This window comes from Vicugna pacos, chromosome 7, assembly GCF_048564905.1.
Source record: "Vicugna pacos chromosome 7, VicPac4, whole genome shotgun sequence".
NCBI lineage: Eukaryota > Metazoa > Chordata > Mammalia > Artiodactyla > Camelidae > Vicugna > Vicugna pacos.
Genome location: NC_132993.1, coordinates 60668204 through 60696106, shown reverse-complemented (window position 1 = coordinate 60696106; position 27903 = coordinate 60668204). Strand labels below are relative to the sequence as shown.

Sequence of the window (27903 nt, the reverse complement as noted above, 5' to 3'; positions counted from 1 at the left end):
TTTGATTGAAAAGGATCTTTATTGATAAATGAGGTTTTCAAATATCCCAAGACTGATTCGATATCATACTCTAAAAGGCCTTAGGCATCATATCTGTTCCCAGTTAAACACACTTTCATCTCTTTGATGTCCAAATTTAGGGTCAGCAATCATTGGATGAGATCACTGTGGTCTCTTAAATGGGGCAGCAGGTTGAAATGATGAGCTCACAGTTGCCAGGGCCTGGGTGCAAATCGGCCTGTTAGAGCTTACAGTAAAGGGCTTTGTGGAACACAGTACCAGTCAGCAGTTTCCCTTTGTACACAGAGGCAACTGAACTTCCTTGTAACACTGTTCCATTTTCCGCGTAAACCACTGTCACTTTGGGTTCCTCTGTTAAAATGTTCTGGATTCGGAGTACCTATCAAAAAATAACATTAGATGAGTACTTTTTAAAGTCACTTGAAACATAACTGTAAATGTGGGATCATTTCTCCATAAGAAGCAGCCTTTAGGTAAACCGTATTTTGTTACAAAATTACTATCTATAAAAGACACTGTTTCCTCACTGGCAAAATGGCAGGTTTTGATCAGGTGATCTTTAACAGAGAGAGAGACTCAGAGGCCTGTAGAGGCCAGGCATAAGTCAATAGCACAGCCTGGGTGTGAGACATTAAGGAGCCATGGAGACTATGGTAAATGAGGGATAGGGTTAACTCAGTAATAGTCAAATTATTTAATTATCTCCATGCTGGAATTTAGCCAGTTTCTGTGTGGTTTCAGATAAGCTAGGAATTTAGATATTTAGACTTAATTCTTGGTTTTTAAAATGTGGCAATAAAAACAAAAAAAAAAGAGTATTGCCCAGAAAAGAACACATCTCTATACCACACTTACCATTCCTCTGAACTTAAGGTCCCAACTCTAAATGTATAAGATAAGTTGTTTCCTTCCATATTTGCATATTTCATATGAGTTATCATTAGCAACAGTATAGTAGTATTTAAGTTGACTATATGTAATAGTCGATATTTGATCATTTTGGCCAACAAAGAATTACATGATTCACATACTATAACGAGCACACCGTAAGGCCAGAGCCCAGGGTCACATTTTGGACCTTCCACTTAACTGTTTGTTTCCCACTTGTAGAATGAGATGGATGTGACTAATCTAACTCTAAATTCCCTTTCAACTCTACGTTCCTGTTATTCTTAAGCCTTTACGATAAAACTCAGTGACTTGAGGAACAGACCCCTATACACAAAAACACCAAATATGGCAGAGCAGGCATGCTAGCGCTTGTGTATTAAAGGGTCAGTGGGAGCATTTAAAAGGACCTCTTCATGAATAAACTAGATGTTATCAACTCACCTGATTCATACTTAGTACATACTTGCTAGTGGTAACACAGTATTTACTTTGGTTGCTATTTTTGTTATCACAATTGTTTTAACTTCACAAAAGTAACTCTCTTGTAACTAGTGATAACTAGAATATTCTGAAAACAAGAGAATCTATGTTTATGCATTTGTGAACTCCCAATTATCATGCAATGTAGTACATTCACTTTTAGTGTATAAATTACATTTTGTAACGGCGTATGTACTAATTTAACTGAAAAGCATATCAAAATAGTTTTCGTGATAACAGATGTCAGAAACTAATACAATAAGAGGAAATAAACCATATTGGAATTTAAACAAATAAATAAAAATAAAAGGACCTGTTCAAAACAGCTGTCACCAAAGACAGATGTTTTAGGAAATTGCTATAGTATTAACAATGTTGCAGTTACTTACTGGGAAATAGCGGATGGTGCACCTTGGCTTAAGTAAGCCACTTTCTAATAAATAAAATCACTCTTCTATGGGGCAGTGCATTAGATAATGAATTGTTATTACTTTTTGCTATTCCTTATGAGATTCATCATTAGTAAGGAAATATTTTTTTCCCAGAACAGCAAACCAAGTTCATGCTGTAGCAAATGACCCAAGTTCACCAAATGAGCTAACAAGCAAGAACAAATTAGAATCTAACATTCTGCCCAGTTGTGAACAGTGAACACGCCACAGCGTATCTTTCTTCAGTTCTATTCAGCATACCATACAGAAGTCCTAATAGCTATGAACCAGCAAAAGGCACAAAGGATTGCCATTCACCATGATCAAAATTGTCCTGCAAACCTAGCGATAATGGGTATGATGGACCAACATGTCACTGCAAATATACATTTGGTTTTTGTTTTTTATCCAAGAGACACCAGCTTTTAAAAAAAAATCTTTTTTCAGGGGTGGAGGGTGGGATGAGACTGACTCGTAAAACTCAGCTTTAAAAAGAATACATAGCAGTAAACTATGTCAAAAATTATACCATGTATTTGATGTAAACAAGTATAACTAGTACATACTGAAAACTCCAAGTAGAAAACCCCAGGTAACTCATAGTAAATGTTAAGATGCCCATGGCTGAGTGAGTTTCAATTTCTCTGTTTTGCCAAAACAGTCCACCGAAAAAAGACCATGGACACGAATAGGGTCTTGGGGTACTATAACTACGATGGAAGAGGTCTTTTGGGCCCAGATCATTCCAGCAAGTGATCTATGTTCCCATTCTGCTGGGAAGGTTTAGAGAAGATGGCCAGCTCTGCTTCAGGACTGGTCCGTTCCATGAACGTGTGCATGTACTGACACACAGGAAGAGGGGGCTGAACAGGAAGGCAGGTAACACAAATGATTAGACCATAGCAATGGCACATCACATTTTTTAAACTATTGTGAATTCTCAAGCTGGAGAAACTCACTATTGAAATAAAGATATGGACCCCAGTCCAGTACTGGCTAACCTAACCGAGCTCTCCAGGCCCACTGTCTACTCTGCTCAGCCTGTACAAAGCCCATTCGGGGCCCCCTCGCCCTCTGCCTCCTGCTAAGGGTTGACCAAGGAGCAGCAGCAGCAGTGGGGGATGGGAGGCCTGAGACGGAGGTGGGGTTTTACTCCAGGCTCCCTCCCTGGGGGGGCCCTGCTGGTTGGCTACATCCCTCAACAGGAGGGGAGGCTCTTCTCCCAGCATCCTCTCCACACACAGCTCTCCTCTTGTTCTGGCTTCTGGTAACCATTTCCTGCCTCCCGTGCTAGCCCTGGGGTCCTGCATTATCCCCTGTTCATCCCTACCTGTCCACAAACCTTTGAACGTAGTGCCCTCATTAAATCCTCTCAAATTACCCAATTTACATGTCCCATCTGTCTCCTGCCTAGACTGACTCAAATGCCTCCCAAAGTCAAATTCCTTTTTTTATCTGACCATTTGGATCATCTATCTATGTCCCCCTTTTATTTGCACACATAATTGAGATTTATGTTTTCAACTGAAAAACAGCTGGGAATAAAGTCACTGATATGATTCATTTTTCAAACTAACCTCTGATCCAGGAGGATTCTCTGGGTCATAGGAGAAGATTTTCATGCCATTGGGGTGGCATCCAATCCAAAGGTCCCCTGTCACAGGATCCACAGATATATTATCCACGAGTGTATCAAAGTCCAGGGACTTTCAGATTAAAACCAAGGAGAGAAGGACAGAAAGTGAAAAAAAAAATGAGAGGTGGAGGAGCAACATATCAGGGAAAACAATCATTATGTCCTTGGTCACCACACTCCTGGCTCCAGGGACATGACAATTCTGCCCCATTTCACTAGCACTCAGGGAATCCCTCTAGCTTTCCATTCATGCTAGTATTCTGCCAATTTCCACGACAGCTGAGGGGGATGATCAGAAAATGAAGAAAGACTGTTAAGAAGTCAGATGAAAGCATTTGGAATAACATCTGTGCGATGAACTTAAACTGAAAGAAAAAAAGTTTTAAGGGCAGCACAAAACAGTTCCTTCTAAAACGGCATGTGCAAATGATAGTTTTATAAGCTTTCCAAAAACAACCAGGCAATGTAGATTCGTTTCTGCTGAGAACATCAATGAAAGGTAGGCTCTTCTTTAATGGCTAATCACAGGCTGTGCAGCCAGAGAAGAAACGGTCACCTGGGGTCTAATTTTTGCCTTGGAGTTGAGGAGAAGTTTCTTCTTTAGCTCCCTGATGTTATTCAACTCCCTGTTCTTCTGCTGTTTATTTTCTAAATATAAGCCACAAGCATGTGATGACTGTACAGATTGCTGCCGAGGCTTTGTACCGGGATCATAAATAATATCAACGATTCTTAATTCCATCATTCATCATCGTGGCTGCCTTCTACCGGGGAGAAATCACATCTATTTGTTTACCTCTAACTCTCAGTTGGAGAAACAATATCTCCCGCCTACCTCTAACAGAGGCCAGCATACCTAAGCGCCCAGAGACCTGGTAATAACTGGTGGTGACTCATCACAAAGGCCAGCGCGTGGGCAGACACCGGCGGCGAGCCCGCGCTGCCCTGAGCTTCCGACTCAAAATGAGAACCATCCCCCCGTGGCCGTGGAGGGACTAGAGGGCTCAAGCACTGAGGCAGAGCCATCACTCACTCTCCCCCCAGGAACAGGCAAGGTTGGCCAAAGGAAGCAGCTGAGCAAACGTCCTCTGGCCAAAATCAACTCCAAGTCTTCTCCATCCCCCAAACCCCGGCTTTCTCAGTGTCAAGACACTGTAGGCTGACGTGTCAAAGTCTTCCCTGAGGAAAATGTTTTCTCAGGGCTCTGCTATTATCTCTGGAAGGGGCCATCGCCAACTGGTGAATTTTAATGCAGATGAAAGCCTGCAGAGATGAGAGTCGGGTGGGAAGGGGGCTGGGAGGAGGACACAGAAGCCTGGGGTCCCATTCATTCAACACACAATTACTGAGCTCCTGCCACGGCCACCTGCTGACAAGGGGCACGCCTGGTTCCTGCCAAGCAAGAGCTGGCAGTTCAGCAGGGAGCCCATCTTGGGCTCAGTAATGAACCCTTCCATTGCAAATCTGTAATTCCTAGTGATGCTAACTCACCACGATGCTCATGCATACCATGCTTCATGCTGCCACAAAGCCCAGTGGAAATATGTACACTCCATGGTCAGGGAAACAATGGTTTATTCTCTTTGGGGAAAACTGTATCCCTGTTAATAAATAACCCAATTTTTAGAGAACTGGAACTCACTGAAGTGAGACTCAATCACTGGCTGTGTCTTGGAGGTTTTTTCCTTTTGAGGAGGGGATTATTTTTATTGCAATAAAATATGCAAAACATTTAAGTTTGTCATTTTAACCATTTTTAAGTGTACGACTCACATTTCAATGTCCCGTATCTGTCACCACTACCCATTTCCAGAACCTTTCATCAGCCCGAGCAGAAACTGCACCCAACAGCTCCCCTAGTCCTCCCTCCCTCACCCCCTGGTAACCTCCGTTCCACTTTCTGCTAATGAATTTGACTATTCCGGGTCCCTCATACAAGTGGAACCATACAATATCTGTCCTTTTGGGTCTATATTATTTCACTGAGCATAGTATCTTCAAGATTCATCCATGTTGTGGCATGAATTAGTACTTCATTCCTTTTTAAGGCTGAGTAATATTTCACTGACATAAACCCATCCACGTCTCATTACAAATTCTAAGAACAGTCCCAGCTAGTTTATCAAATTTCTTGGCACTTCAAATATTAATTACCTGGCCTTAATCAACATGACCCTTCAAAAGAAAGAACAACATCATGGTCAAGGGCGGGGGTCTCAACTGCACCATCAAGTCAGGAGACGGGCACGATCTGCTGTCAGACATGGGAGCCAAACCTGAAACAAGCCTTTGCCCTCGATCTCCTCTCGGCAGGAACTGCGCCTTTATCATTCTGTGATGAATGTATATTGGATTGGGTTCAATTCTTATAAAATCTTTTAACTTTCAATTTGCAGAAGCGCCTATTGTTATAACTACAATTTGTTCTTATTCCCTCAGCCAGTATGGGTGTGTGAAATTCCATTTTACTTCAGCTAATGCCAAACCAGCCCTGCCAGTGATTTTGAATGTCAAACAGGATGTTACATTTGATGTTGCTTCAAGGTAATTTTCCTGGAGTGAAGCCCCTCAGGGCAGTACCTGAAATGTGCTGACGGGCTCATCACTCCGGGCCTGATGACAGCGCTTCATGCTCTGGGCGGTACGGCAGGGGAGCGATGTCTTTGTGCCTTTGGGAAGCATTACCTTCGTAATGCTCCACTTTGCTTTTACTTTTCCTTTCCTCTCCTTTGTGTTTTTACCCCTTTTGATCCAAACTTTCAGGCTGAATCAGAATTGGTGCAGGTAGACAACAAACCCCTGAAGAATGCCCAGACCCGCCACGCTAATTTAACAATTAATTCGTTGAGTGCCTACTAGGGGTGAGAACTCTTCCAGGAACCTATCAAAAAAAAAAAAATCTGTCCTGTGGAACTTATACCCTAGTGGGAGAGGCAGATAATGGAGAGGATAAATAAAATACAAAACATGTTAGCAAGGGGAGGGTATAGCTCAGTGGAAGAGTGTGTGCTTAGCATGCACAAGGTCCTGAGTTCAACCTCTAGTACCTCCATTAAACAAACAAACAATAAATAAACCTCATTACCATCCCCCCAAAAAACCCCTGAAAATTTTCAAAAAAAAAGTTAGCAAAGGATGCTGAAGGGAAAATAAAGCTGTAAAGGAGACAGGAAGGGGTGTGTGTGTGTGTGTGTTTAGAGAGGAGCAAAGCTGCAAGTTTAGATGAGGTAAAGTGACATCTTAGTGAAATCTGGAAAGATACAAAGGAGACTGCCATGGGCACCGGAGGAGGCACACCTGAGCAGGGGAACACATGCCCGGTGCTGAGGCAGGGCCTTGCTGGGTGAGCTCCAGAAGCACTCAGGCTGGAGAGGCTGGGCGGGGGGGAGGGGTGGGGGTGGGGGGTGGGGCAAGGGCCGGAGACACAGGTAGCTGCGTGACAGGCAGTGGGGGCACCTGGCAGCCCCTGTGAGTACTCAGGTTTTATGTATACTGTGCGGAGTGCTGCCCTGTTAAGTACAAGTTGATGCTACTCTTCTTGTCTGTTCCAATGGAGGGAAAAAGAGAGAGAGAAAGTGGGGGGTGAAGGGAGGAAGGAAAGAAGGAAGCAGGCTGAAGAACACAATGCCAAGCTTGAAATTCACTAGAGCAGAAAGACTCCAATTTCACAGGCAATCTGTGTGGTTTGTGGCTTCCCGCTCTGCAGCTGAGCGAAAGTGAACAACACACACACACAATGCTGATGACTCTTAATACAGGAGTGAAAAACCGGTTCTCACCCTCTCCAGTTAGACAGTCTTTTCCCCCTCACTTTTAATTTCGCAAATCAATTAGAATCTAATTATCACTCTGCCAACTTACAGGGTTAATACATCTTACCTTCAATGGAGTTAAAGTCCAATTAGCGTGCTTTTCATACACATGAATCTTATGCGCCAGCAACTCAGCTACATAGACGTACCTTCAAAGAAGAAAGAGCTACATCAAAGCTCGTGAAGTAAAGTGATTCAGAAGGTCACCGCGAAGTTGTAATAACTCTTCCTAGCGAATAACTTTGCTTAGAGACTGAAAAATGGAATCCAACGCAAAGCACACCAAATTCTGAAAGAACTCAATGACTTGACAGTGAACAAAGGGGTTTTAATCTCTGAATAGTTATCTCTAAAGGTGGGAAGCTAGTTGGCCCCCATTAGTAGGGAGGGAACTGAGCTCTAACACCAGCTCTTCATGTCTGGGAGCCAAAAGCATCACAGTGCTTCTCTTGGTTTGCCCAGACGGTGGCAAGCCCCAGATTCTCCGTTTCCAAGGATACTGAGTTCTCTTAGGTGGGCCGCAGGGAAGCCCCTTGGCCACCAGCCCCTTGTTTTAGGCCAGAGAAAGGATGAGAGAAGACAAGGCACTTGGCCCGGATCTGCGAGCAGAAGACTTCCTCCCCTCTGCCCTGAGTCTGGTCCTGACCCTGCGGATTGATTGTTTTGCACACAGTACGATGTCACATTCATCATAAGGATGTGTGGCCAATCTAAGCACAAGGCATCCCAGAACAGAGAGAGAAACGACTGCTGGATTATCTGCTATTTCTGAAGACCAGGAGATGATATGAATCCCTGAAAGCTGCCCCTGTTGCTTTCTCTAACTATGTTATTAACCCTCTAAATAGTCTAAGTATGTCACAAATCCTTGATGATACAAGATGAGGAATATGTGTGTGTGTGTGTGTGTACACATCACATATACACATACAATGGGATCCAGTGCTGGTCTGTGAATTGTTTCAGGGCCACCACCAGATAATAATGTAAATCAGCTGCATCACTAATCATTCTATTTAGTGAAACTGACTTTTCCCCCGAAAGCAACACTTTCTTGACAAGGAAGCAATGCCTGGATTTACATTTTGGTATAAGCTCTTTGTCTTGTCACAGACCAGCACTGCTGATATACACTTACTTACAAACCGTTAATCCCATTCAAAAAATCTTCCCTCTAAGCAAAGCTGTATAGTAATGCTAAATGATTATTACACTCCCCCCTGCTTTGATATGCCCTTTTCTTCCCCAAGAAAGAAATTTAAAAGAGTATGTCTTCACAAAATAGAAAATTTTGATTTGATCTATTTTACCCCCTGAAAAATTAAGATAGTTCATATTCTGTTCCAGTTTCCTCTTACTGGGATGACATATTTAGGAAAAGAATGTGTTCTAAAGATGTCTGACGAAATCTGGGGACACGCATGACGTTTTAAAGAGTTCACGTACTTGCCGTCAGGTGAAACGTTGATTCCATTTGCAAAATCAAATCCGTCGGCCACCACTCGAACTTCATTTGGACTGTAGTAAACAACATTTGACCACGCTAGACCCAAGTATATCTCCCAGGATCTCAAGTATGGGTCAACAAAATAGTGATCATTGGTGGCATAGAAGTGTTCAGGCCCCACAGCGACAATGTCATTCACACTGAAATTCAAACACATACACATGACACATGCAGGTGAAGGCAGGTACATTACAAGGCTGGGTCCTGGCATTTATTAATGTCGACTCCTAAAATGAAGATGTGGAATGGAGACATCCCCACAGCTGTTATGGCCCAGAACTGTATGAAATCATTCCCACCTACACAGTCCTCAAAGCCAGTAATCCCTCTAACAAATCCTAAGAGGTTAGTATAGCAATGGAACATAAAAATCCCATTAACTGTATCTTTAAAATAGTGCTATTGTGTGTGTGTGTGTGTAGACAGACTATATTCAGTAGACGTTAATTAGGCCAGGAATCATTATCAGGGCAACATTTCTTTATGCTCATGTAGAACCTCCTCTCATAGAGAACAGTCCAAGGCAGCATCAGGCAACGGAAAAAACCCTGGCAATCTGGAGACCTGTATCTTAGTTAAAGGTCTGCTACTATTAGCTGTGTGATTTAGGGGAAATTAATCATGTCCTAGATCTACACAGGGAGGATGAGATGGGCTGGTCCACCTTTCAGCCCTACAGGGTCACTTCCAGCCGTAAAGTTTCATGATTCTAAACTGAGTGAAATGTCCCTGAGCAGGAACACTCAGAAATAGGATGCTGTGGTTTTTTCTGTTGTTGTTGTTTTGATTCTGATTCTGATTCTCTCTGTGTTACTGAAAACCTAAGATATATGAGTCTATTTTTCTGCTTTAATAGGTACAACAGCGAACACATAAGTGAGTCATTCTTGGCTGATTGAGGTGACAGAAGTTCCCGGGGCCATTATCTGGGAGAGAATTATCTCCGCTCCACTGAGGAGGGCAGCGCGGCCAGCATCGCCTCTGACGCAGCTCTGGGCTCCTGGGCGAGTTAGATAAGCACACAGAGCCTCAGTTTTCTCATCTGTAGAGAGAGGTTAAATGATTTTCCCAAAGTCACACAGCTCATTAGTAGAAGACTAAGGGTCAGAATCTTCATTTGTGGAGCTGCAGTGGGAATTTCAATGAGACAATGCCTGTCGTCTGCTCTGCAGCAAGCCTGCCTCCCACCAAGCCCTCCATCGACGGCAGCCACTGTCACTACACGAGAGAAAAAAGGTCTAGGAATCTGGGCTTAGTCTGTACAGGCTCCAGGCGCAGCCTGCAGGCTGGGTTTTCCCCCTTTTTAAAGGTGAATTTCTGAAATTTCTATGCTTTGTACCCTTTGCTGTCTCTCCTAAAAAGGAGCAGAGCAGCATGGTTTAGGGTATTAACTGTGAAAGCTGACGGACTCTATCTGAAGCCTGGCGTTGCCGGCTATCATCTGTGGGGCCACAGCATGTCACTGAACTCTGAGCCTCTCTATACTGTGAAAGGTTGAGGTAAGAAGAAAAGGAAATAATCAAAGACCTTGGCACCATGCCTGGCATAATGGCCACTGTGTTGTTATTAAAATCATGCTTAAATTATAATAGATTAGTCATTGGACTATTAATGCTATAAACAACCATATAAACCACCATCAATACAAGGCAGAAACTATCCATGGCTAGTCCTTGGGTTGAGAGAGCAGAATTTTAGTTAATTGGAGCACTATGGCTATTTTCAGTTTGGTCCTAACCGCCAAAGACCAATATATTTGCAACCGCCCAGAAAAAAATACACTAACCCTGGGGAATTGGACAAAATTGATTCCCAAGATTAATTGGTAAAACAGAAAATACGTTTTCACTATTTCATAGCGGCTCAGAGCATAAGCGCTGGACTCAAGCTACCAGGGTTATAATCCCAGCTGCACCGTCACTGACGGTGTCACCTGGGGCAGATTAAATACTCCAGGCCTCAGTTGTTTTTTTAATCCAAAATGACATCATAATAAAACCTAATTAAGAAGGTATTTGTAAAAAATTACAAAATAATCTGTTATTTTAGTAACATCCTGCCTACTTTTCCCTAATTTAGATCTTGGTATTTGGCACATTCTCCAGATACTCAGTGGCCTCATTCTCTTCCCAAAATGTACTTGTTGAATGATTATATGAATAACCTATCCCACCAAAAGCTGTTCTCTGAAATACCAAGCAGAAGATGACCTGGACCACAGTTTGTAATGGACACTAACTGGTTGACCTGCATCCAGTAACTCCATTTCTCTCCAATCTCAGTCTCCTCATCTTCAAACCCACCAGGGAAGAAAGGACAGCAAAGAGCACGGGTAACACTGAGCACATACCACTTACCAGGTGCTCTGCTGGGAACCTGCATGCAAATAACACACGATTTAAAAGAAACCTAGATTTACAAATACTGAGATACTTGAATTCTGCAGGTAAATTATTCATATAGAGGTCGGGATTCTAGAAAATCATAATGATTAGAGGATAAAAATCACGTAGGAACACAATGCCAGAGCATTGTCCTAAATCCATCACTACCTCATAAACCAAACCCTAAGGCAAGTGAGGATGTTAACTTTGTGCTGGGTTGGCGGGGATCAGGGACCCATGGGTGTTTTCCTTCCCTGTGTGTTACATTGTCAAGGAACCTTGGATGAAGCTGATGGTTACCCCAGATCTGCTACTTCCAAAATCGTGTGCAAACAAACAGCAGTAGAAGCAGCACAGGGAGGTCTTCAAGGCACCGGATTTCCTGTCTCCTCTTAGGTTTGTGTTTCTAATTCACAGAAACACCTAAGATTCTATTTTTTAATATAAAAATAAGTAATAAGCAAATCAGCTCAAAATGCAAAATTCGTCTATGAAATCGGTTTAGGTTTGAAATACTAAGCCTGGGTTTGGAGAAGAGCTGAATTTTTTCGTGGTAAAAGCTCAAAGGAATGCTCTCTGAGGCCAGGAGCCTAACTAGCATCCAGCCAACCTGGGAAACAGAGGAGGAAGAGGATGGGTCTTCTCGGAGGGGCCTGAATCCTCACAAGTTTCTGCAGAACATTTGGAGAAGTTTGTGATCATTAGAAAGGAGAGTTGCCATTATCTCCCTGTCCCCCCACCCCCTGAGCCTAAAGGGAAAACTGTAAGTGGATTACCCACTCCCTGTTAAAGGAAAATAGGAATAAGACATATCCCAGTACTTAGGGAGAAGCTGGTGTTTGATGGTTTTCAGATGCAAAAGTGACTTTTCTTCTTCTTGAAATTTAAACAACTCAACCGTGGACTTCAAATATGGATGGTTCACCACCAGCAGGTACACAGTATTATCTGAGAAGAGATTAAAAACAAAAATTGACACATTAACTGGGCTCTCAGCTGTCAGCCCTGTCTCCAAAAAGCAATTTCAACCCACCTCCAACTAGTACTTAGGGTGTCAGGCAGATGGAATATTTTCATTTCTTTTTAGAGAGAAGCATTTGTGATTGCTGCAAAGAAAAATGGCTAAAGGAAGAACCTGTGGCAGTCTCTAAAAACTCCAGACTCCAGAGCTGGAAAAAATCCTCAACTTAAGAATGAGCAGCCCTTGACGCTAAAACTCCAAAGAGCTTGTTAAGGTTTCTATTGCAATGGTCTCAGCAAGATGCAGTGTTGAGATAAAAGAGATAAAAGATGTGAAGAATATCAACATGAAAAGGTGTGCGCAGGTATAATTTACACAGCGTGAGATGATAAATTCCATAAAAAGAACACCTGAGAGAGAACATCAAAGGGGAGCGGCTTCCATGAGTCAGCTCGACTTCGGGTCATGAAAGAGACCAGTCTAAGTGGTCAAGAAGGTGTGATCAGAGTCAGCAAGTGCAGTCAGACTACAGTCTTCACCTTTGGAAGCAGTGAGTCTTTAAAGAGCTTTGATATGACCAGATGGGGGTTTAAAGGAAAACAGTGTCAAGTTTAGTAAGTTGAAATGAAGAAAGTTGAACAGAGAAGTCAGCTAGGAGACTCCTCTTTAGTCCATTCAACCAACGAGTGTTTACTTTAATTGGTATTAAGTGCTACAAAGAGGAAACAAACCCAGATAAAGAGATGGAGAGTAATGAGATGTCTTCTTCATGGGAGTCAAGGAAGTTCTGATGAGATGATGTTAAAGCAGAGATCTAGAAGAAATAAGAGACTGAACTATGTGAGTATCTGGGGGAAGAGTGTCCCAGGCTGAGGGAAGAGAGTGTGCAAAGGGCCTGAGGCAGCAGCTACCTTGGCACATTCACTTAATAGTGAGGCTGTGGTTGGAGTAGAAGGAGTGAAAGAGTGGGACAGCTGAAGCCAGAGAAATAGGAACCACAGCGAGTCCTGTTAGAGCAGAGGGTAAGGATCCAGGATTTGCTTCTAGGAGGCTTTCAGCCAAGGAGTAACATGACCTGTGGGTCTGTGGTAACCCAAGCGTGTGGAGAGAAAGCACTGGACCAGGAGGAAGGCACTGACAAGAAAAGGCAGGAAGGGCACGAGAGGTACTTGACAAGAAGGATCAAAAGTCCCTGATGATGGCTGAGGAGTGAGGGAGTCGGAAATCAAACATAAAGGAGGATTAAAACCCGGATTCACATTGTGCACAGCAGAGTCCACCTCTAGGAATTTATCCTAAGCAAATATTCACAGAAGATGCATGTATAAGCATGTGTACCTTGGCATCGTTTCAATGAGCCTAAAGGTGGGAACAGGCTGAATATCCATTGACAGATTAACTATCTCACGGTACTCCCACACAACGGAATTCTAAACAGCCGTTGCAAAGCAGCTCTAAATGCACTGTCAGAGAAAGGAGTCCGTGATGTCGTGTTTAACGCAAAAGCAATTTATAGAAGGCCCTGCGTAATACTTGTGTGATTATTTCCCCATTTTAATTTAACAGAGTATACACATACCCAACACTGTGTTTCTTTGCCCTTAAAAATATTTTTAAATTAAAATACCATGTTGATAAATGGGTGAAGAGACTATTGAAGGGAAATATATCTAAATGTATATTTCATATATATATGTGTGTGTGTGTATATATATGAAAAAAGGGAAGTCATAAGGGGTAGACATGAAGAAGGGAAGACAAAAGGATTGAGAACAGTTTTTAACATTTTGAGTTTACTGGGGCTATAGGAGGGAACCCAAAAGAAGTATCTGCTAAGCAGAAGGGAGGGAACTGAAGGGCTGATTAAAATAACAACAACAACAATAATAATACCCCATATTTGGGGGTGTTCTCCTAGAAAGCGGGTACAGTGACAGTTGTGACGTGACTGAACTTCCTGAAACAGAGAAAAAAAGAGGAGGCAAAAGATCAGTCCTTTGGGGAATGCTCAGAGAATCTGAAATGAGTGACAAAGCAATGAAGAGGGGAGAAAACCTGCAGTACAATCAGGAGGAGGGCAGACACGTGTATCCGGGAGGAGAGACTGACTTGAAGGATGGAGTGGTCAACAGCATACAATGAGATGGAGGAATGAAGGAGGGAGGGAGAAGGGGAGGGGGGAAGGAGAGGAAGAGAGAATTGGTTAATAAAGACATCGCTGATGATTTCCAAGGCAACGATTTTAGCTCCCCACAATGGGAAAGTACGGAAGAAGGACCGAAGGAGGGACTGTCTCATGAGGAGATGGAGCCCATGGGGATAGACATGGCTCTCAACCCTGCTCTTACATCTTATCTCCTGGAGAACATGTAACAGGTACTGCTGCCCAAGCCTCCCTCAGACCGACTGAATCAGAATCTGTGGGGCTGCCGCCTGGGCATCAGGCTGTTTAAAACTCCCCAGGTGCTTGTGTGTGCACCTGGGGTTGAGGGTTAATGTAGAGCCCAAGGACATGGCTGCAAAAAGAAGGGAAGAAATGGGATGAAGGCATAAGGGAGGGGGGCAACATGTGAAAATGTGGAGAAGCAGTGCGAAGACAGAGGAACCAGTGGTTAGGGGCGTCGACGGTGACTTTCCGTCAGGATCTACAATTTGCAGGTGCTTTACATTAGAAAAACCTATTCCTGTAAATGGCTGGACCTGCAAAATTGTTTAAAATGGAAAAACCGGTAACGATTAGGGCTGAGTATTATTACTATAGTAATTATAGGGATACTGTGAATGTTGGTATTTTCAAAAATTTGGCGCTTTACAAATCTCAATCATTTAATGGTTATACTCTTATATTTAATTAATATAGGGGAAAGTTTAAAACCCAGAATTAAGAACATTATTCATGATTACACTGTAGCTGGATGAAAAGAAATATTCATTTTTTTTCTGTTTTTCTTTTTTTTCAATTTGGTTTTTTTTTTAATAAACATTAAATATTGTTACCTTCATCTGTGAATGTGCTAATCCCATGAGGGTTAAATGAAAACAAATCAAAGTTACTTCCATTGATCTTCAATACCAAAACTGTCAGCTCCTCTTCGTTCAGGTCCATCAGAAGTATTTTTCCAGGCTCATTGGGTTCAAAGCTCTTTATCTGAGGATATTTTAATCCCTTATAAAATAATGGAGGAGAAAACACAACCACATTACAAATACTTCAAGTGCTGATGAAGGTGGTAGATGGCAGCTGGTTCACACTGTCTGGTTCAGGCCACAGGCCCACCTAGGAAGCCCCTTATCTGGCTTGTGCAATAGACCCACGGGTTTTGGAAGCCACATACTCAACCAGACGACCCCACAAAACAGGCACAGACCCTTCCATCACCAGTTGCAAAGCCATGTGTGTTGAATGTCACACCTACCAACCCATGAGAAAGACTGAAAAAAAAAAATGGAAGAGCAGACCAAAGAGGCATTTACTAAAAGGCTTCACTAATATAAGTAAGAAACATGGAGAGAACATTGGTTTTTGATCCATCCCTTGGCAGGTTCCTTGGAAGCATCTCAGAGACAGAAGTTTAGGGGAAGAGTCTAGTGAGTTCAGGGAACAACTCCTTTCTTAGCCTGTATTCAGAACAACACAGCTGCTATTGGTTTTAGATCCTGGGGTCCCCTGTAAGATTTTGCTTGAAGTATATATTCTGTGGCTTAAAAGAAAAGTTTATAAAACACTTCTGCAGAGGATGACTCACCTTCCATCTCCATAGGAGGAAACTGGATAAAGTAAATTTCAACAGGCAGCAAAGGGTTTTCAATGACTGGGTGACTTGTATGCTGTATCATATCAACTGTTGTCCTAGACTAGGTTGTTAATTTCTTCTGTTTTGAGCTATATCACAACGATCTGTATGCAGGAGAGGTTCAACAACATGATGGCTTCTCTAAAGTTTAGAAATTATGGAATGACCTATCAACAATTTTAAACTAAATGGCTTATTCTGAAAAGTGTGGGGAAAAAAAAGGAAAAAATCTAAATGACATGTGAAGGGATACATACACACACACACACATATATCTCCACTTAATTCAGCAAATATTTGAATACACCACTTAAAGACTGCAGGGAATAGACACGTGAATGGGAAGCCATTCTTGAGCTCATCAGACTCAAATTGCCACAATGGAAGATAAGGGAATGTAAGAGTTCTGTGTACACAGTAATATGTATAGAACATATATAATCATAGAACACACATATGCATAGAACGCATATGATCATAATCATAACACCAGTGTGAAAGCATACACAGTTTGTTTTTTAAACCATATGTCTGCTCATTTTGCTTGAAGATGGGCATTGGTGTATAGAAGGCAGAAACGAAAGGCTTAAGCTGCTGGTCCTAGAAAATGGTTCAGAGAACAGTATATGAAAGGAAACACTCACGGAGCTAATGAAGGCCAGACCGTTACGAAGTATCTCCAAGTCTTCAGAGCCAGCTTCTGTCAGAAAAGAGAACAGAAAGCACAGATTATTTCCGGCTGCTGCAGGAAGTGAGGGGTCTCTTTATCACCCCTAACTTGAAAATGCGGCTACATATGTAGCTCTTCTTTGATAGAGTGAGAATACTTATTCATTTATTTATTCAAATTGACCAATATGATTACTTAAAAATTAAAAGGCATTCATATAAATTAAGTGTATTTAAAATTTACACTTAGTATATTTGTTTTAAATTGATGGACTAGAACTTTTCCTCAGAGTTTGAAACCTCTTAAAGTTGATGGAAATTCATGAAATGCACAGAAGATGGTTATTTGAAAATAGCCTGCTGTTTTCTTAAAGATAAAGAATAAACTCCCAATATATGTTGATACTTAATAATTCCAAATCAAATAAACTCTTTGAAAACCATATTGGAAACATAAACAAATTCCAAATGTTTTGGTTAAAATGGGGGTACAGTTCAAATGCCAAATGTGCATTTACCATTAATTATAAACATCAGTAAAATATCACCAAGTTAGTTATGCTTTAAGTACACATACTTTGTTTTGAATTTCAATCTTGAGACAAATTAGATTTTTGGTTTGGTATGGATACTCTTAGTGGAGATGTTTGTTTTTCAAATATCCAAAGATATTTAATTCAATATCATATTTGTTTTTCAGAAAGAAATATTGAACTATAAGATATCTGACCAAGCTTACTGAGGTTAACTGCATTAAGTCATCTGGTCTAGCCTTTCCAAGCTCAGTTAACTGAGATAAATAATTGCTTAAAAGAACCTTCAAAACATAATAAAAGCATAAATCGCAAATAAGTTGTTCTCAAATAACAAAGCTGGCTGGCTGAAGTCAGATGGAGACTTGAGTCCTTTGACACTGCCTGTGAGTTGCTGATCAGCTGCTATTCCCTGGCCCTTTTATCTTTGCTCATGGGCCTGCCTCCCAGAATGGAGGCCCCATAATTACTTTCCCAGCTTCCTTTGCAGCTAGGGCGGCAGCCTGGTGTCTAGCTCTGACTAATGAGATCTAAGAGGAAATCTGCTAAGGCTTCTGGGAAAAACTGTCCTCCCAGAATTAAAAGAGAGATCCATGGGGAGAAGCCTTGAGGTGACTTCAAAGGTGTATGAGGTCTTTTTAAAACTTTAGCCTTTACTTACTGCTTTTTCTCCCTCTTCTGTCCCTCCTCTGCCATCTGCTCAGGTTATATTACCATAAAATCAAACACTGTCTGACTATTGTTTTTGCTAAACTGACGGAACAAAAGCAAATGATCAAAACACGCTCAAAACCTTGGCAATAGGTTGGCAAAGTCAGAAGTCAAGTAATTTGGTATTCATCACTAGCTACTGTCTTATAATATGCTCCTGGTTCATAATTTTATTTTTGAACAAAATTAAACAGGTGTATTAATCAAATACACAGCAAGATAATACTGCAAGTTCAAATGAGATACTCCCTCCATTCAAAGACTTACCTATTCCTTTTACTAATTTACAGTTGGGAAGTTCTACTGGTTTTATTTCTCGGAAAGCAGCCATTCGTGTTCTGGAAGAGAAAAAAAGGAATAAAACATGCATAAAACTAGTCAGAAATAATAATTAAGTTGCAAAGGTAAGCAGCCAATAAAGTTCTCTTTAACTGAACTTTGCCTGGATTTCAATCCCAGGGTTGGTCCCTGGAACCTGAGTGATTCTACCAGACAAGGTCAGAACAAGGCACGTGGGGCCTCTGGGCACAGCATTTTCAGTATTTATTTAGCAGAGCTGGAGAGGTACAAAAAGGAGTTTCCTCTCCAGGGCTCTGTGCACTTTGGCAGAACAGGAACTATTTCATCAGCTGTGTCAGGAGTCCTAAGTGGAAATTTGGGTTAAATAGCAACATGGTTCCAATTTATTCCACCGATGTTTTAGGGCTGCTGACAGAAGGGCCTCTTGCCTGTCTGCCCAATCTGGCCCCAAAGCCTGGACTGGGCATCTGCTTTCGGGTGTGTTACTTAAAAAATGCAGGTGTGCTTAAAGGATTTATAACTTCAGAAAATCATACCCAAGGCCAGCATCTAAAAAGGCATTGCACACACACACACAAAAGTAACTTATTAAAACTGAGTGCATAAACATCCACTGTGGGGAACATGTAAAGGAAGGACAAAGGGAAAAGCAACAGACGTGAGAAGGAAGTATCAGCAGGCTGCCTGCATGAAGCAGAGCTATTGATGGGGCATTTGAAAGAAATGGACCACAACATTAGCACAGCCAAGAGATTTAAACAATAAACAGTTTTTTTGAGAACTAATGATATAATATAATCACAGTGAGTAGCAACAATTATCCAATAATCCCTAGAAATCTTTTTTGGCTAAAGATAGACAGGTGGAGAAATTCTTCACTTGCCTTACTGGTACTTGGTCTCACAGGAGGAGGAGGATGGGTTGGGGTGACTGCACACTCTGGATAAAATTCTTAACAGCATGATATAAGACAACAGGAATTTGGGGGTGACTGACCTTTCATCCTTTCAATCAGGAAAAAATGTAGCACGTTCCTACTACCACACCTTTGACTATCAATTCCACCTTCTGAGAGGGTCTGAGCTAAGAGGCTAGGAGTAGGGTCTAGTAATCAGCCTTGTTAAAGCACCACAATTCATCCTGAGGCACGGAGTGGAGAACCACCAGTTTGGGTGCTAAAGACCCAGAGACAATGGATAGACGAGGAAGGCCTGGCCTGCCAGGAGAGGATGAAGGATGGAAGTGGACTTAGAAAGCAGACTTCAAAGTTGGGATCTGCTCCCATGACCTGAGACACTGAAAGATATGTCAACAAAAGAAATCTGATATTATCATCATGAAAGTTGGCAATAAAGAAATAAAAGGTAAAGTTATGGAACAGCAGTTTGCAAACTTTTCCAATTAAGATACACATTAGTAAAAGCATTTTGTATGGTAGAAACACACATCTCACACACACACACACACACATACACACACACCTTAAACCTGATTCACAAAAGAATACTCACTCTGATACATGTCAAACATTCTTAACTTTTTACTCAATTCTATTTCATGTATTTAAAAATGCTAATCATACAAATAACAAATGTTGGTGAGGATGTGGAGAAAAGGGAACCCTCATACACTGTTGGTGGCAATGTAAATTGTTGCAGCCACTGTGGAAGACAGTATGGAGGTTTCTCAAAAAAAACTAAAAAAGAGAACTATCATATGACCCAGCAATTCCACTCCTGGGTCTCAAAAAAATGCAAACACTAATTTATAAAGATACATGTACCCCAATGTTCACAGCAGCACTATTTACAATAGCCAAGATATGGAAACAATCTAAATGTTCATTAACAGATAAATGGATAAAGATGTGGTAGATATAGATATAGATATATAGATATATACACATACACACACACCACACACATACACACATACACACAGGAATATTACTCAGACATAAAAAATGAAATTTTGCCATTTGCAACAACATAGGCAGATCTGGAGGGTATTAAACTTAGTGAAATAAGTCAGACAAGAAAGACAAATACTGTATGTTATCACTTACATGTAGAATCTAATATCATATATAAAATCAAACAAAAAAATCAAACAAATGAATGGCTATAACAAAACAAATAGATTCAGAGATACAGAGAACAAATTAGTGGTTACCAATGGGTAGAGGCAAGAGGGGAGGGGCAAGATAGGGGTAGGGGATTAAGAGGTAAGACAAATGAGCTATAAGGATATATTGTACAGAATATAGCCAATATTTTATAATAACTATAAATGAAGTATAATGTAGAAAAATATTGTATCACTACGTTGTATGTCTGAAACTAATGTAATACTGTAAATCAACTACAGTTCAATTAAAAAAATAACAAAATAAAAATAAATACTAGATAGAACTACTAAGCTGATTTTGTGACCCACCATTTTGAAAAATAGTGGTCTAGAGAAAGCTCAGTGACTATTCACAGAGTGCCCCAAGGAACTCAGAGGACGGATACAAGATGCTAAGGATGGCAGTCATAGTCAAGGACAATACAAAGAGTGACACAGAAGAGATTCAATGACATGAAATCACTGAGTGGGTCAAGACTTGTGAAAAATGCCAAGGGAAGCCAGATTAGCTTTTTTTAGAGTCAAAATCACACAGGAAGAAGAGGCATGCAGCCTGGTTTGCAAAGTTCATTAAAAGTGATGGGTTCACAACACAGCATTGTAAACTGACTATACTTCAATTAAAAAAGAAAAAAAGATATATATGTATGTATGTGTGTGTATGTATGTGTGTGTGTGTATATTATGTGTGTATGTTTGTGTGTGTGCTTGTGTGTGTGTTTATATGTGTGTGTTTATGTGTGTGTGTATGTGTGTGTATGTGTGTGTATGTTTGTGTGTGTGCTTGTGTGTGTGTTTATGTGTGTGTGTTTATGTGTGTGTGTTTATGTGTGTGTGTTTATGTGTGTATGTGTGTGTATGTTTGTGTGTGTGTGTGTGTATGGGCAGAGGAAAGCAGAACTGATCAGCCCCTATTCTAACTCAGGCTTCTCTCTCATGGAAGGTGATCTCTAACCTGGAAAGAGCAGAATCATCAGTCAAAGGGAGCCCAGGGTAGGTAAGGAAGCATTAAAGTCAGCACTGGGCTCCCTTTGACTGTGATTATTCTGCCCTTCCCAGGTTAGAGATTATCTTCCATGAGAGAGAAGTCTGAGCTTCGGGTTCAAATCTGTGGCCAAAACAAGTCAAATCTCAACAGAATAACCACTGTTGCCACAGTTCAGGTACTATATATACTCTTGTTTAATCCTCAAACATCTCTTGGAGGTATTGTTTTCCCTGTTTTACAGATGACTAAGATGCAGTGGCTTTCCAAGGCTACAAAATTATAAAGTGGCTGAGCTGGGGTCAGAACTCAAGTATGAATGCAAGGATCACATTCAGTCCTCTGCTCAAGCAAAACTTACCAGTATCACTGCTTTCAGGAAGCTGGAGGACATGCCAAAAGACAATTCAGCCTGTGTTACTATAATCCAGCTCATATTTTTCTATTTTATTCTCAATTATCAGGAAATATCTTGTCAAGGGCTTGATTAAGTCCAAATGTTCCAGGTCTAAGGGATAAAGTTCAATGTCTGAGATGTGTGGCTGATTTATAAGCCACTGAACTCTGGCCAGAAATCACATACTCCCTGCTGTGAATTATTTTTTGCAAATACATGCCAGCTCCTTACAAAAGAAAGTAAGGATATTTAGCTATACATTAAGAAGTCCATTCTGGAACCTTCCTTGGAGCCAGACATACCCTCATCAGTCTACTTTCTGCCACTGCATACTCCTCATTCTTCAGTACTCCTTACTGGGTCCTACTACGTGCCAAGCCCTGTGCTGAGGGCTCTTACAGATACTTTCTTAATCTCTTCAGCCACCTCTGAGGCAATGATTAATACTTTACCTGTTTTAACTGGTAAGAAAACTGAGGCCAGGGAAGCTACGTAGGTTGCCTGCGGTCACTTATTTAAAAGGACAGAGTTGGGATTTGAAATCAGGTGCCATGACACCAAGGACCCTTTTCTCTGTATCACTTTCTCACCTCTTTCACTTGCTCATGCAAGCTTTCCCTTCACTTGGTCCTTTACCTGCTAATCCACCAGGAAGATTCCTACTCATGACAGTCTATTGCTCCTCCTGATTTTCTGTGATAGGATTAATAACTCCTTCATTTATCCTCCTGAACCTTCACAGATACATCTATGGAGTCTTTTACCATATTGTTTTATAGTAATCAGTTTTTGGTCCTGTTGCTCAACAGTAAACTCTGAAACCTGTGAGTGGATACTGTATCCTAATTCATCCCTCCAGCAAAAACAGGACATGCAGACAGAAGGTACTCAGCTGAATTGTTTTGTGGAATTAGCAGTCTGGTGCATCAGATGGAGAAGATGATGTTGGTTGCATGGATAGGGGAGACCAGAGAGTTACTGTCCTTAGCCTAGAGTCTCAGTGAGGTATTATCACGATATATATTCAAGTATCACTCGTTAGGTGGATCATTCATAGGTAGATTTTTGAGATAACATACAGCGATAATAAAAGCTAACATTTACAGAGTATATTCTTTGTGCCAGATGTGTGTGTGTGTGTACATGTGTATGTGTATACACACACACACACACACACACACATGTATTCCAATGTGATACATACCATGATCCTGTAATATTTAGGTGGAGAAACAGGTTCAGAATGGTAAAGTGACTTGAATGTTGTGGAATTGAGATCCAACCCAGGTCAGCTGGAATCCCCACTGCCCTCTTCCCACTAGCATGTGTTTCTTGGAGTGGGCATGGGAAAAGCAGAAATTAGTCTTGACATTTCCTTCTAATAAAGGGAAACACAGTGGTCTCACACATTACAATGGACATTTTGGAGGAAGTTGCCACAGAGATGCTGGGCTGCAACATTCCATACTCCAGGGGGCGCTGTTCATACCGTAGTCCAAGACATTCCCTGGACTTGAGCAGTGCACACCATGCAAGGCCACCAGCAGCCGAATACAAAGATGGGCAGAGAAGAATACTGGTCGAGGGAGCTCCCTTAGTTTTCCTTAGTTCCTTCCCCTGTGCTGCAATCACCTCAGAAGCATCAGCCTCCCCAGTTGCCCTCCTTCCCCACCCCAGGCACATATAGAATCTTTTCACAAGTTCCCTCCAGCCCTAGGCCTATATAACTTCTTGTGAACCTGCCCCACTCCCATATACGCCATCTCTGAAGAGAAAAGGATGTATCCACTCTGGGAATTTGGCTTGCCCCTGATGCAGGTCTCAGAACGTAACTGCTTCCCTTCTCTCCTGCAGGCAGATTCATGATCTTCTCTGGGATTCAGGGGCCTTATCTTTAAAATGGGAATAAAGGTAATTTACTGATCGCCTAGGATCTCTTGATCTGGTTCTAAGATGGGTGATTCAGGAATGAGTGTCCCTTGGAGACAGGCATACAAATCCCCCGAGGAGCTTGTGAAATAAGGCTAATTCTGCTTCAGTAGTGTGGGGTGGGGCCTGAGATTCTGCAAATCCTGGAAGCTCAGGTGATGCTCGTGCATCTGGTCCACAGTCTCTTTGGGTAAGAAGGCTTTAGAGCCTTTCCAACAGCGGGTAGAATTTCCTTTCCTCCACTGACCTGGGCTGCTCGAAGGCTCTGCACCCATCCTCTACCCCCATAACCACCCATCCTCCCAGCTTTGCATGGCCCTATTCCTGCTGTGGCTGTTCTGTGCCTCTTTTCCATTCAAAAATCAAAGGTCCACCCCACTCCTACTCTCCTTTTCCCTTCTCAGTCATCTGATTACAGCCTGAAGTTCAAGGACTGAGGCTTGCTCCCCACTTGCTGGATCCAGGTGCTGAAAGTCAAACAGTAAGTTACTAATGAACAAGACCAGGTCTTTCCACTGCAACAACCCCATCGCAAAGTGTCCCCTGCAGATACCCTATCCACAAAAGGAAACTACAGGCAAGGCCAACAAGAGGACTCACAGAGACTGACATTATGCTAAGCTACGACCACAGTCTACTTTGGTCCCTTCAGACAAACGAGAATCAGGGCTCAGAAACTAAGGCCAATTTTCCCCTGATGACCAAACTTTTTCATCTGAAATTTAAGTCTTAGTGCAAATCAATGGTACAGAATAGTTTGTCTCAAACTATACACCAGTGTTATACAGGATGTTCACAGATAGGACAAAAAAAAAAAAAGGAGTGAAGGAGGTGGGCAAGTAAGTCTGTGAAATGATTAAACAAAGCAAAATCGTTTTCTGTTTTTGTTTTGTATTTTCTACTGAAGGACTTTTCAAAGATTTCAATATGCCAGAATGCATTGTCAATCTCTGGGAAAAGGCTATAACAGACATTTACCGAATATATTTGTCCAAGGAGCCTATTTTTTTTATGGATCAAGTCTTGTGACTTGTGTTCCAGGGAACAAACTTGAGGAAATATTAATGTTGGATCAAATAAGCTAAGACTTCATGTTGAGAGAGAAACTTTTTAGGGTGGTGGTGGTACAGCTATACTTTTACACAAGAACCTATACAAAATGCCTAGTTTCCATTCTTAGAGTAAATTATGGATGGTACACTCGAAAGACCCTCACTCCTTCCTGGCAGATCTGTAATTCTTTAGAAGATATCTTGGTGTGGGGCAACTTGCAGAATGTGGGCAGAACAAACCCAGGGATAAATGCAAATGGAGAATCAAAAGGAGAAAGCCTAGAAGGGGTGTTATATACTCACATCTCATTTATTTTCATCCCAGGGTAATACCACAAGCCGTGTGTGTGTGTGTGTGTGTGTGTGTGTGTGTATAATGTATTTATATACACATATTTTACATATATATACTTTGGCAACAAATAATACCATGATTAATGAAAATCCACAAATTGTAATTTTTACATGATTAAAAACCCCAAATCACCATTTCTTACTTTTTTCTAACAGTTTGTGATTCCAAAACAACCAACAATTAGAAGGAAAAATAAAAAGCCCAATAGTTACAAAAATCTATTCTGAACGTAAATTTCCAACCAGTCCATAGGGTCATATGATTTTTTTTTAATCCAGAATGTTCAATTTGATTTTTAGTAATATTTTACTTCTAAGTAAATATTGAGAGATTATTGATTAAGCCTTAGGGATGAGGGTGATCTCTTGACTTTGAACCTCTATGAACAGTTATTACAAAACTACTGATACATTCCTAAAACCTTATTTTCCCTTTGTCTAGTAGCTAACGGTTTACACGTACTTTAAGGGAAGCAGGGTAGGCACTAACATATATTGAACAGTTACTATGCCCCAGGCAAACTGTTAGGTGATTTGTATGTGAGTGTGCCTCGATTCAGGCTTACTGAAACAGCTGATATTAAGAGATGTAAAGTGATTTGCCCAAGATCCCACAAGGGAAGGGACAGAGCAAGAGCCAGAACATTAAATGCCAACGCCAGGGTTCTTCCCCTCAGCCCCCAGTGGGAGCAGGTGAGCCAGCACTCACCCATTCGCTCTCACCTGCTCTGCTCCAAACACAAGTTTTCTGTCTCTCTCTGTGTGGCCTCAGATTGAGAGTCTCCAAGCTGGGAAGGTTTGTGCCACCGCCAGGCAGCCAAGGCAGTGTTTCTTCCCTAGTTACACAATATAGGGGCACCACCAGCCTGGTTATCTGTTTTGTAGTGACGCTGAAAAGTGAATCTATAGCCAAAAACCGCGGGTCTACATGAAAAATTAATTTGTTCAGGCCAACAACTTGGCCACCCACACGGATGAAAACTGTGTCCCTAACCCACCTCCCAGGCTGTGAGCAAGGGTATGTTTTCAGGTGGCTCAGGAAAGTTGGAAAAATATTTATGAAATCGCTACGGGGGGATGTGTAACCAGCCCTTGTCAGCAGATTTTCTAAGAGCCTGGGCCCTGCTTGGGGGTGGGGTGGGGTGGGGGTGCTGCTGGGCCTGGCCAGGGCGTGGGCAGGACAGGACCTGGGCTGCAGGCCTCACCACACCCCAACTTACTGGTAAGAAGACCGGTGGTCCCTGAAGAGTGCCAGTCCCACTCCCAAAATGGTGAGCACCAACAGCTTCGCCATGGCCTGGGACAGGCGCCAGAAAGATGGACGGATGCACCGACAGCCGGAGCCCCTGCCTGCTTGCAGCCTCCGGCCGCCCGGATTTAGCCCCACCCCTCTGCGTGGGGCCGCCGCTCAGCCCGCCCCGCACGAGGACGCGGGGGCTTAGGGTCAGCACCTGCGGCCAGGAGCTGCGTGCTCCTGGCACTTCAAAGAGAAGAGATGAAGAACAGCTGTCTAGGCCCGGCAGGAAGGTGAGAACAAGCAAGTGAGGGGAAGTGGAGAGCTGGGGGAAGTGGAGAGCTGTGCGAAGGGAGGGCCAGGCTTTGAGGAATGCTCACTTTGTACTAACAAAGTCCTAATCCTTGTGGCTCAGAGGGGTTCAGCAACTTGAGCACCATGACTCAGCCAGAAAACGCACAGAAGAAAAGGAGGGCTATGATTGGAACGCCTAAGATGTAACTGTTCTCACCTGGCTACTACCCTGTGTCACCTTGACACATTTGGATTTCAAGCATCTCATTCTCTCAGCACCACTCCTGACCTTACAGCTGACCAAGTACATCACTCCGGTGTTCATTCATTCCCAGATTTTCATTGAGTACCTGCTATATGCCAAAAATCAGTGCCATACACCACTATTGCTTGTATAGTTCTATGGATAATGCATGCATGCATTATGGATATGCATATAGTCTACGGAGAAGAAAGCTGGGGAGGATACAGGGCATAGCAGAGGTACCTTTTAAGGAAAGGTACTTTTTAAGAAAGAGGAGTCAGGGAGGCATCACTGATAAAGGGACTTCTGAGCAAAACTGGAAAGGAGGTGCCTCTGTATACCCATCTCTGCCTTCTCTCCCGTTACCACAAATGAAGCGCTTCCTGCAGCCCTTCTCTTTGCTCTGGGTCCCCCCCTTTTTTTTCTTTCCCTCTCAAGAATTTTGGTCTCAGTTCGACTTTCTCTGTCCTACAACATCCACCTTTTCCTCTTCTCTGGAATATTGCCATCAGATTCCAGCATGCTTCAGTGTCACTTAGTTTTCTAGGGTAAATGCTCTTTGACCCACATACTAACTACTTACCGCTTTCTTTCTCTGCTCCTTCTGTAAAAAATAACATCTCTTTGAAAGAGTTGTCAACAGTCGTTGCTTCCATTTTATCACCTGTTGTAACAGATTAATGGTGGCCACAAATTCTTCGATACTCTTCCCACTGAGAAGTGGGGCACAGGATCCCTCCCCTGAAGTTAGTGCTGTCTCTGTGAACACCTTAATTCATAAAATGTAGTGATGCTATTCAAGTTTGCAGGCATAGCCTGCTGAGCCCTACCCAAATTCCTTACTCATTGTTTATGAGTGTAAGAAAATGACTGTTTGCTTCAGCAACTAATTTTAGGGGATATCTCTAATCTCCAATTCTCCACTTAACCCATTCGAATAGAGCTTGTGTTCTTTCAGCTCAACTGTAGGCTTTGCTGCTATTAAACCACTCATAACATTCATGTTATCCAATCCAGTGGTTGCTTCTGCCACAATCATATTCAACTTGTAACCACACTGGGCACAGATCACTGCTTTTTTCTTTTTAAATACTTTCCTCTCTTGGATTCACGATTTCACCCTCTCCCAGGCTTTCTTCTCCCTTCTTGGTCTACTT

General features: G+C 42.1%; 1 protein-coding gene across 1 annotated transcript; it reads right to left on the bottom strand.

The window, feature by feature from the left end:
• PON1 (paraoxonase 1) lies at window positions 1-26324 on the bottom strand. The gene is made up of 9 exons (XM_006207622.4): window positions 26195-26324; window positions 18098-18168; window positions 16562-16617; window positions 15121-15289; window positions 11984-12110; window positions 8718-8918; window positions 7339-7420; window positions 3401-3529; window positions 1-400 (listed from the first exon to the last, which is right to left on the bottom strand). Exons 1-9 carry the CDS (start codon window positions 26266-26268, stop codon window positions 242-244), a joined length of 1068 nt encoding a protein of 355 aa, XP_006207684.1. The 5' UTR covers window positions 26269-26324; the 3' UTR covers window positions 1-241.
• Window positions 26325-27903: the final 1579 nt, after the last annotated feature.

What these genes read in the sequence shown, in the direction of transcription:
- PON1 (XM_006207622.4), bottom strand. Translation starts at nt 26,268, where the DNA reads ATGGCGAAGCTGTTGGTGCTCACCATTTTGGGAGTGGGACTGGCACTC. An exon ending in GACCACCGGTCTTCTTACCA is followed by an intron (nt 18,169 to 26,194) that starts GTAAGTTGGGGT and finishes TTTCTCTTCCAG; the next exon opens with AACACGAATGGCTGCTTTCC. An exon ending in GTCTGGCCTTCATTAGCTCC is followed by an intron (nt 15,290 to 16,561) that starts GTGAGTGTTTCC and finishes TTATTTTATAAG; the next exon opens with GGATTAAAATATCCTCAGAT.